Raw genomic sequence first — 16,438 nt, forward strand, 5'->3', positions numbered from 1 at the left:
CAAGTCCCCCTTTACAAGACACTGGCTTACAAGCACCAAAACCAAAGACCCTTCTATAAATGTCTGCTTTGTTACAAGTACAAGAAATGACATGGTGAGTTAAATTTGTTCATTTTCTTCTGATTAGTAATTATCTTTTGATCAAGAATTGAATGGGATTTACAGTTAGGTTTTTATAAAGGAAAAAAAAAGTTTTATTCATACCGTTATCATCATCAAGAAAAAAAATGCATCATTCAATACCTTGTATCCCATCACATGGAAACATGTTCCCTATATAACTGTAGGCTATCGACAAATTTATGAAAAAACTACTTTTCTAACACTTTAATATAGCTAGCAGGAAACAGATTCTAAACAGAACACTACAGGCACCAAAAATAGCTTGTGCTCCAAGGTGGCCAGTCAGGAAGGGCCCTGGGAGATGGTTTCTCTGTGATGCCACGGTGGACAGCAAGCACTGGCAGTCCTAAGACTGCCTCTACCTGAGAGAGGTGGACAGACATACAGAGAAGAGGAAGTTACATTCCCTGACCAACTGCTACTCCTGGGACACTCCTGGGGGATGGTCCTGCAGCAACACAATCTGTGCAGAGGTTGAAAAAGCATCAGCTCTCAGGTAAGCGCAGGGTAAGCAGCAGAGAGCAGGGAGAGGTGTGCTCTGCAGCAGTCAGGGTGACCTGCTGTATGTGGAACTAGCCAGGAGAAATTGGAAGTTTTCACGTACCAAAGTTACACAGTCATGATTAAATAAAGACAACACCAGCTTCATTGTCACAGTTGGTATAAAAAGACATGTATTCATGATGCAAAATTTGCTAATCACCCGAGCAATTTGTTCACAGCAGACAAACACTGCAACTCTAACTCACATTCAGTCAAGTTCTACAGGAAAGATTTAAGTCAGCTGCCTAGCCTTCTCATTCAATTGTGCGAAAATTGCTACCCTTCCTCCCCCACCCTCCAACTGTCCTTCTGTATCTAGTTTAGTTTCTAAGAAATCTCAGTTATTGAGGAAAAATTGCCATCAAACCAGAAAGAGAGAACTTTGATCTCACTCAGGGCCAGAGGGCTTTGGAGAAAGCTCACACTTTCTCTAACAAACTTGAGGCTCCATTTTTCCTAAGCTTAGGCTTTTAAGGAAAACATTCAAGAAATTCTCCTTAGAAGAAACCCATGCTCAGCTCTATCTCAGATTTGCCCTCTTTCTGGCTAAAAATCATCCAGGCAAAACCAGAGGACTTGGCTCATGTGCCTGAGCTTTCTTGTGTGTGGCAATCCCAGATATACACGTAGCCGTTCTATAGCATGTATGCGGAGTTTAGGGTATACCCCCGCAACTGAGACAGCAGCTACCCAAGTGACTTACACAGTAAAACTACTGCTCAGTAGAGTCACTGAACACATGCTATGAAACACTATGCATAAACATTGTTCAGAGAATTCCAGACAAATATAGCAACTCTGTCCCATGAAGGGCCTAGAACCGTATCCTCCCAGGCACAATAGCTCTTTATCTGAAGTTTAAGGAGGATACACAAACCATTCAACTACAAACAAGAGTACTGTTGCCACTGATTCCCTATCATCATTTCTTCTTGCCCACTGTCACCTCCTTCAGAAAAGGCCTCGGGATCTTAGATTACTAAGCTATTAAATTTGTCTGGAATCTTCCAAAGTATTTTCTATATATTCCACGTTAGACTGCTCTACTTTACTGATATGCACAAAATTAAGTAGCCTCAGGAAAGTATAAGCACCGAGATTTTACAAGGAGTCTTGAAGCCTAGTTTTCAAAGCAAACTCAGCACTGAGTTTCCTCATAACTTCCACGTGGCTCAGTCCACGCTGCTCCTTTTTAGTAGATCCATAGTTTTCTTTCACATACTTTGCGAAGGGCGTTAGACGCGTCCTAGCAGGAGTGCCGTCTTTCTGAGTTGGCTGGCTCAGGACTAGCTGCCCCCCGCAGCATGCACACACAAAGCGCTCTGTGTCCAGTGACTTGGAATGACGTCCAATCCTGAAATGGAAAAATAAAGCACTTCAACTCCACACTTGCAGTTGGCGGTACTTGTGAGAAATGGCTCCTTTCTTCCCTGTCAGACGGCTTAGGTCAGATTTCTAAGCTATTGTTATACAATACAAAACGGAAGGAAGGAACAGAAGGAATCTGCATCCTTCACAGAGTGAGGTGATCAGATCTGTATCAAGACATTTCTCACCTAAAACTTTTTCCACTGCCTTTTCCACATTTTTTAAAGGTGTAATCAAATATTTAGATACCCAACTTGAACTTGAGCCTAAATTCAGGCATCCATTTTTACAGCCTTAATTTATTTTCACAGATTTCATGGAACAAAATTTGACAGCAGTGACTGAATTACAGGCCACCAGGGACAATGGTTCAGGGGTGCTAACTGCACATTCATTTGCAGATTTTACTTTTGAAATCTGTGTACATTTTAATGATTACAAAGAGTTTGGAATGCCTTATTTCTACCTACTAATATGGCAACACACTCTAGTACTTTACTCTCATATATTCTACAGGGGTGAGCCAGACCTGGCCATTGCTTCCCCAGGACAGGTTCACATGCACTGCTCCTGATGCTAGTGCATACTTATAATTGTAGGTAATGTTCTCTACTGTAAAGCTTATAATAGTATCAGTGTTGACTCTGAAATCAGAGAGATGTGATTCAGAAAAAAAGCACTAAGTTTACTCAAGTGTGCTTCATAGGCCTTTAGCAGAGGGAGAATGAAAATTTGTGTCATTTGAGCTAAGTGTGAAAAATGAGTGGCCTTGCATTACTGCCCTGTGACTCTTTGAAGTTGAGGCAAGTACTCTGACATCTTACTACTTGGTCACGGAAGACACTTCTGCCTGTCCTGACCTCTTGATAGTCTGGAAATGGCACTACTTGGAAACAAACTTATGGAATCACGTAGCAATGTTCTACAGGCTCAAGAAAGAGGAAATGATAATTCAGATGACTATCCCAAGCATTTTACAGTTTAAGAGGTTCATAATTTCTAGCACAGGAGGACTGTCAAGTCAAAAAGGTTAATAGATAACCATAAAATCACTCATCAAAACATTACTCACGTGGTTTTGCACAAAACACACTCATAGGTGTATTTGTACTTAATCTCATAGCTATGGCATCGTGTCACCATAGGCAGTTCTGGATGAATCACAGCTGATTTCCTAGCATATAATCTCCAGAATCGTCCATGTCCATCTCGAACACCATTGATCAGCCAGGTGGCTGCATGGCAAACCTCATGAATTAGGGTGTCTCGAAGACGGTCTTGAGGTAAGAAAGAAAGAAAAAAGAAAAAAAAAAAGGTCAGGCAGGTATAGGAAAGTACAGACTCCAATCCTTAACTTTCTGCTCCAGTGTTGTTAAGTGCCAGGTATACATTCCCTGCAGCAGCTAGCTCCTTCCTGGGCAGACACTTTCCAAGGTAATACTGTTCCATCCCAAGTCTTAGAAGACAGTACTGTCTTCGATACTAACATTAAGACACCTATAAGCAAAAGGACAACTAAGCTGTTGCACTCCCTTTTCAAACTGTTGCTTCACAAGTAATTATGATAGCTTTTGCTGTTGACTTGCAGTTTCCAGAGAGCCATCTACCCTTATTCTTGCAACAATTGAAAGCTCAAACTGAAGGCTGCTGCACCACCATCATCTGTTAACTGCATTAGTCACATTACATGTGACCTCTTCAGAAACCTGGCAACATCCACAATTGTGAGAAATAGAAGTTTTGTCCGAACTGTGTTTTCATGCAACTATCAAACAGTTACAAAACACCACTACAAGACGCTATATCTGGGAAGAGAAAAATCCTATAAGCTAGTGATTTACCTGCAGGGCACACTGACAAAAATTAGCATTTCCTGCTTTTCAAAGTATAATCTCTACAGGCAATCCAAATACCACATTTATGTGCTAATTCCACAGCTGATACAAGCTGCAAATACTATTATTCCTAAACAGATAATAAAAAGGAAAGAGAAAAGGAAGCTTCAGGGTGTTTTCCAAATAAAGCCAGAACAAAGGCTCATTACCTTGCCTCCAGCAGTACTCAAGGGGAGATGTCTAGGGAATTGTATGAGAGCAGGGAAAGCATACAGCAGTAGTTCTAACTGCTCTCCCACCTCCAAAAATAAATGACTCAGGTTTCTGAGTCAAAGATGGTATCTTTGTATTTAATAATCCTCTACAGATTTTCTATTGCATTTGAACCCTACAGATTTTTAGCAACCACAGCATCCTGCAGTCAGGAGTTCCACAGTTTAATAACATATTCTGCATTGGTCCTACCTCTTTTCTGTGTTTTGAGCTTGAAACCCTTTAGTTTCACTTACTGTATAAGAATTCTCTATCCAAATTCAGAGGTTTGCAGTTCTTTTCAGATTTAGAGGACTAGAACTACATTCAGTGAGAAAAAGCTGTCAACACCTCATAGCCTTACACAGCAGCACTTTAATGTTTCATCTGCAGACAGTCATCTTCTGATAGCTCTCAGAAGTAATTAACAAGAATAGACACAGAATAAAGTCCTCTCTGAAAAAACAGGTCCTTCAAGCAAGGTCTGTTGAGCAGACCCTAAGCAAATGAAGTTTAGTCTTAATATCCTAAGTGACAGCATAGAAAAGATTAGCTACTATACCTAGTTTTGCAATCCAACTTACTTGAAAGGATTTTAAATTTGTCAGCACAGTGAACTGAACATGTATCACAAGTATCTGTTGAGCTATGAAAATGAACTAGCACTGCAGATCTCTACGGTATCTGCAAAATTAAAAGAAGTCTAGGTATTGCAAGGTTTGGGGCTTGTTCTTCACTAAGGTGCAAAAGTCATTTTGGAAGTTGGAATTATGAACACCTGGATAAGAAGATAAATGCCTCAACAAGGTTTTACTCAATGCACTTCCATCAGTTCTGTGAGTAACTCCACTAATTCTGCATCCTAGTCACTTCCCCATGTTCCCAATCTTTCATTTCTCCAACCCAGCTTATTAAACCTACTTTAACAGAATTTCAGAACTAATTAAAAGCTACTACAGTAGCTTTTAGCATATGATAACAGCAACATTCATTTTCCCAAACTGGGAGAATGAGGAGTAGAATGGGGGGAAATCTAACAGTTACAATAATATCAAATAATAAAACTTAACTTGGCCCTGATTGTTTTTACTCCAGCTTTAATCAACAAAGCACCTGGCTATGATGGAAGAAGTCAGATTTTACACTGCAATATAGTAAAACTGGCCATTAGGTCTTTCAAATCAATACAAAATATAAATATCAAACCATATTCTAATACTGATGTTGGCACGAATAGGTAGGTATACATGTTTTCGCATTTTGTGAATTCATGAAGCCTCTTACTAGCACCTGTTCTTACAACCCTTCTAATCTATGCATTATTTTCAGTTGGTTTATTTATTCAAGGTGACAAGTAATTTCAAAGCAGAGGCTGCCTGTAGATAGTGCAATTCTCAGATTCGTATAGTTATCTCTAGAACACGCTTTCACAAAGAAGGATCAACTTATCTTTTCCCTTACTTACCTGCAGAGTCGCAGACCTTCTCAGAGAGTTCTATTCGAGCGTAACGCTGCGCTTCAGGACTTTTTGTCTGCCCAGTTACACAATATCCAGCTGTTTTTCTCATTTTCTTATTCCAGATTATTTCCATTTTCTCTGGCAACTGAGAAACAAAACAGTGCACGTGATCTGCCCTCTTCTACCTCCCATATCTTCCTTATGCCTCTGGCTTCCACTCTACTGCACAGTCCTTTACAGCATGTCTCTGCTCATGTCCTCAAAACTGCCATCACTTAAGAGGCAAACCCACCTTCTACAGCTTCTCATTCCAATCATCAGTGTTTCTACTACTGACACTAAGAGTTTCACATGCAGGATCAGACCAAAAGTCCCTTAGGTCCACTATTCTGCTGCCAACTGTGGCTAGTCTGTTGTTTAAGGGGAAACATAAGGAGAGGTCAGGCATATTACAAAATTTCATTTCAATGTATACTTCTTAGCTGCTAGTCATTTGAAAGACAGTATCTTACTGACTCGGAGGTGGTTCCTTTGCACTAAATAGCTCTCAATTTTTTTAAAAATGCATATGAATTTTTAGCTTACACAACAGTCTGATTAGAAGTTCTGCAGCTTAATTTATATGCCAAATATCATCATCTTTTGATTGCAACTTGTCATTTTCACCTGATGTACCCTCATCCTAAACTGTGAAAAGGCAAATAATCACTGCTTGTTTATCCTCTGTGCTGCTCCTAAGTTTATAAGTCTTGCCATACCTATCTTGGGTAGCTTTTCTTCTGTTGTTGTTAACGGTTTTTTGTCATCTAGCTTAGTTAAATGAGCTCAAGTAAATGGTCCAACAATAGATAAGTGCCAGTATAGGCTGAAGCAGTGGAGAGCAAAATCTTTCAATTCCAGCAGCAATAAGCCCTTTCAGCTCCACTTTAAGTGGAATCATGGCCTCTGCCTCCCCTTGGTCAGCTCAGCAATATCTTCTCAGATGCAGACCCTTCCTTCCTGAAAGAAGGTCAGTTTATTTCAAGAATGTTTCTCTTCAGAGGAGGTTCTCAAGCATCTCAGAAGATGCCACTATGGTCAAGACAGCAGTTTTCTGAAACAACTTTCAGTATGAAACACAACTTATAGTTCAGATTCACCCCAAATCGTTATTCAAAGCATAAGCAACTTTTCTGTTTCGTAATGACAGAAAAGAACATATAGTAGGAATGCATGAAGACTGCATGTAGCATCACTGAGCATGAGACAACAGCCCCTGGCAAGGAGAGGTGCTTTTCATCTTTAGCTCCCTGCTCCTGGATGTACACTCCCACTTTGTGTCATCAAGCAAGAGCATCTCCCCCTCTAGCAGCTGTGAATCTTTGGATCAAGTTTCATGAGAGCACTGCATTAGTAAAGGTTGCAGTTCTAAAGCAGCTCGAGTCAAGCAAACCATTGGTCTTCTGTGGACTTGTATTCCAGCTCCAGATTCCTATTATTCACCTTTTTAGCAGACTGAAGTAACCCAATTGAGAGTCCAATGAATACCTAAACTAACACAAGCTCATGGGAGGAGTTGGGAATGGGGGACACAGAGCAGACATGACAGCCAGCAGATCAGTTTGTGCTACCCACTAGCTATTCCTTAGGCTGTGGTAATGCTGCAGAGTCCAGCAGCACATGCTGTTCAATAAGGGCTGACTGAGCAGTGCACACAACCCCAAGCTTATGTTAGCAGCAGGAGGCCACAGCTGCCTTCACTGAGGCCCGGTACCACACAGGCAGCAGCAGGAACACTTGTAGGCTACCGAGCTGACAAGCACGTGAAATTCTAGAAATACAGGAAGAGAAACAGCAGTCACCTCTTCAGAAATGAAACTGACCCAAACCTTTCATGTACTAACTTAACCTAATCAAGGACTCTTCTGCACACCATCCAAACTGCTCACTTAAGGATGGTATGCCATCACCACTGGGAAAGTAACTAGGCTCCAAGTTAGAAAACTTCAGCATCACAGTGGTGATAAATCCCCTTTGAAGAAAATGGTTTGACCTATATGTAAACCTAAGCCTAGCTCTACCAACTGAAAAGGATAAAGAGCAATCACATCAAAAGGTGAGGAATAACATATTGATCAGCATATTCTCACTGCAGAAACATGATATTTTGTTTTAAAGCCAACCTTCTTCTCAAAGATGGTGCTATTATAGAGATGGTAAAGCTTCTGTGCCAGGTCCTCTTTATTTTTTTTGAAAGACTTCACATGCTGGGATGCTGGGTTTGAGAGATCTTGCAAGAAACAGTCAGGCACTGAGCACAAGTTATGCCTGCAAGAGAAGGCATTAGAACAAACCAACCAATCACATACACAACAATCTTAATTAAAAGTTCAGAAGTATCATATTGAAAAATAAAAGTCACTTTATAGTCACTAAATTTCTCTAGAATGCTGCCACTGGCACAAACTTATTGACTCTTTTTGTTAGCATGCTCATGAGGAGGCCAGTGTGGTACACATTTTTACTGCTTCCTTCCCTCTTCAGGGGCAAGAAAGGCAGAACTATTGCAAGTCTTGCAGTTGTTTCACTGCTCAGAAAACTAGCTGAGTACTCCTACGTGGGAAGAGAGGGTGGCTCAAATGTTCATCATGGCACAGTAGGGCACAGTTATACCAAAAGTTGATCAATATATCAATAGCCCTAACATCACTATCCATGATAAAAGCATATTTTCAGAGACATTACCATAGATGTTCTGGGAATCCTAAGAAAAACTATTCATTCAGGGAAAGCAAATATTCCACTAGGATAGCTAACTCCAATACCCCAGAGTTCTCATCTGCTTTGAAGACATTGTTTAAAGGTTTGGTACTAATACATAAAATGACTAAAGAAAATGTCACATGATTAAGAGGCAAAATAAATGTAGCTCTTAGAAAAGAGTCATTTTTCTATTTCTCTGAAAAGCACAAGTTGCATCCACATACAGAGAAAGAAACATCATGAATTCTGCAAGTTATAATGATGCAGGTTAAAAAAAAAAAAAAAGATCTGAAGAGGAGCTTGTAAAAGACCTGTAAAAGTGAAGTAGCTCAAACAGGAAAAGCACTTCAAACAATACTCGGTTATATATTAGTTACCGCTATGCAGAAAAAGACCTTGAAGTCAGCACAGATCAAGAGCCTCAGAAAAACTGAGGCCTGAAAAAGTGTATGTACATTCAAACTTGTTTAATACTGATGCAACTGTATTAGCTGCTCTAATAAGATAACATTCCCTTTACAAGGAATATTATAAACTTTGTCTTGCAAATGCAACTAGGAAAACTTGAATCAGAATTCTTAATAAGTAAAGTGCACCCCCCTCCATGTTAATTCCTCCCATCTCAGGAAAGGACCAAAAGGTGTCATTGCTAAAAAAATTATTAGAAGCCTAGGCAGATTTCCATTTGAGACTGAACTGAAAATACTGCTTAGAGACCAGCAAATAATGGATGATAGAGGAATAAAAGTTATATTTAAAGGGCCTCTTGTTAACCTCTCAAACATGCAGATATAAAAACAATACTTTGCGTATTTGGAAAATAAAATACAAAAATGTTGTTGAGGGGAAAACTGGCCTCCCATGTCACTGTTGCAAGATGAGACTGTAATATTTATAAATAAGGTCTGGCATTTGTAGCTCTAAATTGTACTGAGGTTCCAAAAAGACACCCAGAATATTTCTCAAAGGGATCTATCAACTGCTGTCAGGTTCTGAGCAATAGAGAAGATAGCAAGTGTATCTTTTAAATACCAGAACATGAAACCACAATGCCATAATTCCTCACACGCTTGCTAATTACCATTAATAAAAGTTCTGCTAGGAATTACTGATTCCTACACAATGATTCTGAGGACAAGGTAGTGACAGAGAGAACTGAAACAGAATAATTTAACATGTACTAGCTGTTCACACACTCTGTATCTTAAGTCTGCACTTATCCTACCATTCCACCCTTACTTACTCTACAAATTTAATCTCAACTGCTTTAATTGAAGATTAGATTATATTTTCCCTGCCATACTTGAGACTATAGTTTTAAATTCCAGCCTGCTTAACAATTTACAACTGATCAGTAGCAGAAGTTTCCAGATAGAAAGAAAATCGGAATGCCATCCTAGGCAAAAGATTTCTCAGCATCTCTTCATCCATCTGTAATAGTCCTAGAACACAGTATAGGTGGAGAAACACTTACTTTTCCTTTGTCTGTGCTGATGGTGAGTAACTGACTGATTCACTTCTGGGAATTCTAACAGAAGACATTATCCTGGAAGGTGTTTCTTTACTCAAAGTGGAATGTGACTTTGGCCTCTTGTCTCCCTCACTTTTTGAGGTCTGAGCACCTTCACAAGGTGACTTGAGGTTTTCTAGTTCAACAGAAAGTCAAAATATTACACACTGTCAAAGAATCAGAAGCACAGACATCAACAACCTGTAAACAGACAACTGTGAAAAAGTCATACATCCCATCTCAGCATACACACTCCCTCTATGGGCTTAGCCATACATGGATGAAATTGATAAAAAGATCATTCGCTATTAAATATTTAAAATTTGCCATTCATTGGCATTGCATTCAGTGGCATTGCAAAGTTTCAAACACTTGGTTAGGATGAAAGGGAACAGAAAGCATTTGTGACTTCTCTCAGGCATTTTTTCCTGTCACATTTCACTAATTCAAAACAAACCACTAACACATGAAAAGCAGTAACACAGATATACTATGTGAAGAAAACAAACAAACAAAAAAAACATTTCAAGCTTCTATTATGTACCCAAAGTCATACTGTTTGTTCCTAAAGAAATAATACTCTACTACTTTACCACCCAAGTAGATTATTGTATTAACCAGGATACTTTATCAGGAGCTATAGCCTCATTAACAGTACTATATCAACTCCATAATCTTTATAATCTCTATCTTTAACTTAACAAAGACAGATAACTTGTGAGGACAGCAGGGAAAAGCAAGTAAGCTACAGCGATTACACAGCCTGCCTTTTCCCGTTCAGACCAAAGTTGTCAGGCTGATCCAGACTTTTGGTCCAGTTTCTCTAACATCCATAAGGTAACTCAAGAGAAAGGTTTAAGAAACAGCATAGATGGGAGATACAGAATATGCTTTCAGTAAGTCTTCTTCCTAATGCAGTCTCACAAAGATGTGTTCAAACAAAGACCTGCCTATTTTCACAGTCCATATCCAGAGTGCTAAAACTGGCCCTAACATAAATCAACCACTACTTCAAAGTTTACAGTTTTAGTGAATGTTATCTCTGCTGGCTTTTCTACAACTGTTCAGAAACAGTTTCCTTTCGCTAGTTAATGATATACAGAGAATTCATACGCAGCTCCCACCTCATCTCTAGAAAGTAAATACCATATTATCATATCCTAAGCCCCCCAAAATACAGATTTGCTCTTTTCCAGGGTATCTTTCTGTGCTGTCAATTAGCCTCTTTCACACTCTGCCATAAGCCTCCTTGCCTTGAATTACTACTTGCAAGGAATGCACCATATGTTTAGCCTTCCAGAAAAAGAGATTTGTTTTATTTGCCCTTACTCAGCAATAGCCCTTTCCCAGCAAGTCTTTTCTCCCTCTACAGTCTTTCAGTTAGAGCTCAATTAGTCAAAAGACAGAAGAAGCTACTGCTTTAAATACAATTTACAGTGAGAATTTGATAAATAGCAAAAATCAATAAATCCATATAAGCACTAAATTAACAGCACACTAACTGTTTGAAATTTCAGTGTTACCAAAATGACAGCTTCATGTTAGCTATCATACATTAGAAAAATTGACATCATTCAAAACCACCACTTAGCTTTGTCTTCAGAATAATTTTAAAAATACAACTAAAAATGCCTAGCAATTATAGAAGTTACAAAATGTGTTAATGAAAAACTTAAGTCTTGATACCATAAGGCTGGCGGAATCACTTTTCAGAACGGTCACAGAGAAATAATTTCTGCTTACGTCAAACTGAAGTGCAAGAGGCTGGGTTGCACTTCCAAAGCACAAGCCACACACATGAATAGAATTAGGCAATTGGTATTAACATTGTTCCCAAAAGGTAACCCTGAGGTTAGCTAAGAATCATTTCTTACCTGTTGTGCTTGGCTGGTTGACAGTTTTACTTGTACTTAAGATAGGTTTTCGGTGCAGACTTTGTTTCCTTATGCGTTCTATTAAAGATTCAAATTCACTATCTGAGCTATCCGATTCTAACTCTGTACTTCGTCGGAGTGCTAAGGCTGGCATTTTATCCTCTGTATTCTCCTTCTCACAGTTTCTTTCTTTGCCTCCAACAAGCAAGTTTGGACTATGTCTGGAAATCAATTCTTTCTGATTTTGAGGATGAGGGAGCTTTATGCACTTCAGACTCTCCTTCAAGCCCTTTTGGCAGTCATGCTGTGAACTTTCTACAAAAACAGAATCTTCACCGTCACTTAAAGCATCTAGATTCAGCAATTCTTGGGAGCAAACGTTTTCTTTTCCAGAACTCACTGACTTCTTTGGGATCCGAAGATCCTTCCGTGCTGCAATTCAAAAGAAACAGCTTAAAGTCTTGGTAAAGGCAGGTCTCCTAAGTGACTTTATCTTAAAACAGTAATATTCTTTGAAAGTTAGGAAAAGACAAAAGGAGAGAAAGGCATCTTTATTTGCTTTATTACACCAGGCCCATTTACCATTATACTAAAGTCATCACAAAAAGTACTAAACACTGTATAGGTGTATATATACAGGTAAGATATATACACACATATATACACACACACAGGGTTGAAGGTACATCAGCCCTCTGGCCTAGCAATCTTGAAGGGGAGAAGAAAAAAAAGTTATGACTAGCTAGCTAGCACTAGCATAAGCTTTATTCTTGGTAACAAAAGCTACATATATTTACGAGTACAGCTAAACATTTAATTTTCAATTTTGAAGAAATATGCAGCAAGCTTGTACTAGAAAAAAAAGTTTCAGCCATGCTGGCCTAAACAAAACACATGGTAAGCTCCTTTTAAAGCCAGAAATAGCAAAAGAACGTCTTTGCTACTTCAAATTCAGGACACAATGAGAAGGTAGACAAAGGTATGCCACTACTTTGAGTCCTCAATCATAGAGGAAACATTACATAAGGATTGAGATTAAAAAAAGAAAAGAAAGAAAGAAAGAAGAAAATTTATTCGGTCTTTTGTTACCCCCAAAAAAGAGGTCCAAATGATCTTATATTTATTAAGTTCTTCCAAAAATTTGTGAACTCAATGTATACTTTCTTCCCATCCAATAAAATTCCTGTTTCAAATTTGTTGTTGGACAATTACTTGCCATTCTTAGTTGTGCTGTTTCTCTTTTTAAAGTCCAAGAAGAAATCATCCATTGAGTCATCGATGAAGTCCTTCAAACTGTAAAACAAGCAATAATATGAAATGCCAGTAGGCACAAGCAGGAAAATAGCAGAGAAAGTTATGCTAGATGGTTTGGTTTGCTTTAGCAAGGTAAACTTAATCAGTTGCTCACAACAGATGTGACAACTACTTCTGTTAACAGGTATCTACCTATGACAGATTTGAACTAACAGTTCAAAGTCATCCTATGACAAGGTAGAATTAAAGTTCACAGGTCTAACAAGATAACGTGTCAGTATTAACATTTGAGAGATCGATAGCAATTTATCCAGTAACTGCAGATAAGGAATCCTGAAGATGAGATTTAGAAAGCTGTACAAGGAGATAAACTCATGCTGTTGTGCAACAGAAGATTGTTTTTGAATGTGAACGTGTACAAAGCTCTTATTGTTATTAAAAAGTATTTTATTAATTATTCTCAACTACTGTAACCTATGCTGCCAATACTTCTCCAGGCAATAATTCATAAATTAGGAGTCTATTCTGTTAGTTGGGAATTCTTCTACTGCATGTTGAGCATGTAATGCCTTTTCCCAGACTGATAAGACTATTACCAGCAGAACCAGAATGAAGGTATGTTATGAATGTCTAATGCACACAAAACTGGTCAAGACTAAGTCAGAACAGTATGAAACGGCTTCATCAACAAACCCCGCATTTAAATAGCTGAAAGATGAAAGGTTGGTTTTCCACAAGATATACTGCCCTCTGAAAGAGCAATGAAGCATGCACACTTGCAAATACTCTATTTTACATTTGACCTGAACATACACAGAATGAACACAGACCAATTCTTCCATCTGCATTCACTTCTACAGCCTACAAATCAACAAGAAACTCTTCTTCATTTTCTATACTGAGAGTAGTAGAGATAATACAGAGACATATACAAACATTTGAAAGTCATTTAGTACAGCACCAACCTCTCATTCTCCTTTTTAGAAACTTGACGTGTCAGGGATTTTGGAGTTTTCATTCTAGCTAAAACTGGAACAATGATTAAATTACATATTTTTAAAAGAAAAGCTTAAAACTAGTACAAATTCAATGCAAAGTCTCTAAATAAACCCCAACAATTCTTTTAAAACAATTCCAACTCTCAGTTCCTCAAAGCTAACAACTGTGTAGCAATTCCTGCATTATTCAGCTCTTGCCCTGCATGAAACCAAAAAGTGCTGTTACATACCTTACAGTATCCAGTACAGCCTCCTCTCAAAACGTGAATCATTAGGAGAGAGAAAGCGATTAGGAAACTGATTGTGTTATCAACATTTTCTTGAAGCATTTCCACAACTGCAGGTAGCAGTTTTCCTACTGCAAAAAGGTGCCCATACGCTTATTCCAGTAAGTTATTCCAAGGGAGTGTTCAAACAAAACACTAATATCCCGCTGTAGAACAGCAATGCTGCTGTGACTGGTAAACAAAAACAGAACAGGCAGCAGCATTTCACATGCTTAAAGCAATTCTTGAGGAATAGAGGAAATGCCAGAACTTAGCATATGCTCCTCATGGCCAGAAATTCAAGCAATTTAAATAGCATTCTTTTCATATGCCTTTAGAAAGCAAATACGTGTTATTACTTACACATTTCAAATTCATCATCACTGCTTGAAGAAAAGTGCAGAGCACGACTGAAAAATGAAATGTAGAACAGTAGCAAGATCATTAGGTCAACAGCACACAGATTTGTATCTCATCTGGTCTGAAATACCTGTGCACAGTGAGAACCAAACACACTAAACATTCAACTTCTCAAATAGTCTAAACTTTTTCAAATCTTTTGAAACAAACATATTCACGCTACTGCTGCTTGCTAGATATTTTAAAATGCAGAATTTATGCATTACTACTTGAACTGCAATTTCCGCACAAACATAAGAGGCAAGCGGCAATATTCTATTTTACTATTCACCATTTTCTGACAAAGCAAACGCTAACAACTTGACAAACAGAGTATGCGATGGCTTGAAAACATGACAATGTCTATTTTAAATTACATTAAAATTAAATCACACCTTAAAGGCTGTAATTAATTAAGAAACACGCTAATACCTACCAAACTTTCATAAGCTAAATACTGATTAACAATCTAAATATTCTGGATTACATCCCTAGCAGTAATTAATAGGTAATAACATAAATTATGAGAATTGTAATAGCTATATTGTTTAATGCTATCCAATAATATAAAATATAAAAATTATAATAGCTACAAATACCGTTGTTTCTGAGACAAGCTCAGAAGAGGGCTACCTCAGAGAAAGGAGAGGAAAGCAGCCACAGCTTTGGCTGGCTCCTCAAACGCGTGTCTCATCCCCTCCGGACGAGACCGAACCGACCGCCGCCGCTGCGCCCCAGCGTCCCCGAGCTTCGCGGGGGCGCAGAGAGCCGCTTGTCCCGCCGAGGCGCCCACGACCGAGCAGGGCGCGTTACAGGCGGCAGCGGCGCCCCAGCGGCACTCGCCGGGGGGCCCGGCCGCGGCCCCGGCGCAGAGGCCTCACCTGCCGCCGCCTCCGGCCGAGCCCCCCGCCGCCGCACTCCTCGGCCTGCCGCCACCCGAGAGCGGAGCGGCAGGCGAAGAGCCGCCGCCGGAGAGGCCGCGCCGCTGGCCGCCCTGCGCCCGCGGCGGCCCCGCGCCCGCCTCCATCGCGCCGTCAAACCGCCCGCGCCGCCGCAGCGCTTCCGGGGCACGGCGCCGCGCCTGCGCACAACGCCCCGCTCCGGCGGCGCCCGCGCGCTCCGGCGGCGCTTACGGCGCCTGCGCTCTGCGGCGGTGCTTACGGCCCGCCGCGGTGCGCCGGGGGGGGGGGGGGGGGGGCCGCGCCCCTCCCCCCGCGGCGACGCGAGGCTCGCGGTCACGTGACGCTGCCGGCAGCCAAGCCAAAGTCGACACCGGACTCCACTTTAATAGCAGATTCAACAGTTTGCAACCACAGTCTCAGACCGTAAAAAGGAAGCTGAAAAATTCCCTAACGATATCGGACAATTGTTATAAACAGGACAGGGTATAAATATGCAAGTTGAGAATTACAACCAAAATTTCTTACTCGTGTTTTAGGCAGTGATGAAATTCTACCAAGAAACCAAGGCATTGACACTAGGTACTCATCGGTCAGGATACATTCAAGCATCAACTGCGATCTAGATGACAGGTGCACCAAAAAGCAGCAGTTCGCAGAAACAGGAGTCTCTAGTTCAGTGCGGATAGGAGATAAATGGTAACCTGTGACTGATCAGCAACATCTGTAGCACAATTAGCAAGATTGACACCAGTTTTAAATTGCAGTCCTTGACCCTCTGTAGAGGCTCAGGATATTAGGTAATGCTATTCTTGTTCATTCAATACAAAAATATTAATTTACATATAGGTCATGCCCTTCAAGGTACCACGTAGTGCGAACAGAGAGAACTTGAAGAAAAGGAAAAGCTGTTGTG

General features: G+C 40.0%; 1 protein-coding gene across 1 annotated transcript; it reads right to left on the reverse strand.

Moving 5' to 3' along the window:
• Window positions 1–767: 767 nt before the first annotated feature.
• Window positions 768–15,650, reverse strand: GCNA (germ cell nuclear acidic peptidase). The gene is made up of 10 exons (XM_062585030.1): window positions 15,505–15,650; window positions 14,588–14,634; window positions 13,926–13,989; window positions 12,923–12,999; window positions 11,707–12,138; window positions 9,797–9,968; window positions 7,743–7,887; window positions 5,587–5,725; window positions 3,107–3,311; window positions 768–2,020 (listed from the first exon to the last, which is right to left on the reverse strand). Exons 1-10 carry the CDS (start codon window positions 15,648–15,650, stop codon window positions 1,768–1,770), a joined length of 1,680 nt encoding a protein of 559 aa, XP_062441014.1. The 3' UTR covers window positions 768–1,767.
• Window positions 15,651–16,438: the final 788 nt, after the last annotated feature.

The sequence above is a fragment of the Rhea pennata genome, chromosome 11 (genome assembly GCF_028389875.1).
Source record: "Rhea pennata isolate bPtePen1 chromosome 11, bPtePen1.pri, whole genome shotgun sequence".
Classification (NCBI taxonomy): domain Eukaryota; kingdom Metazoa; phylum Chordata; class Aves; order Rheiformes; family Rheidae; genus Rhea; species Rhea pennata.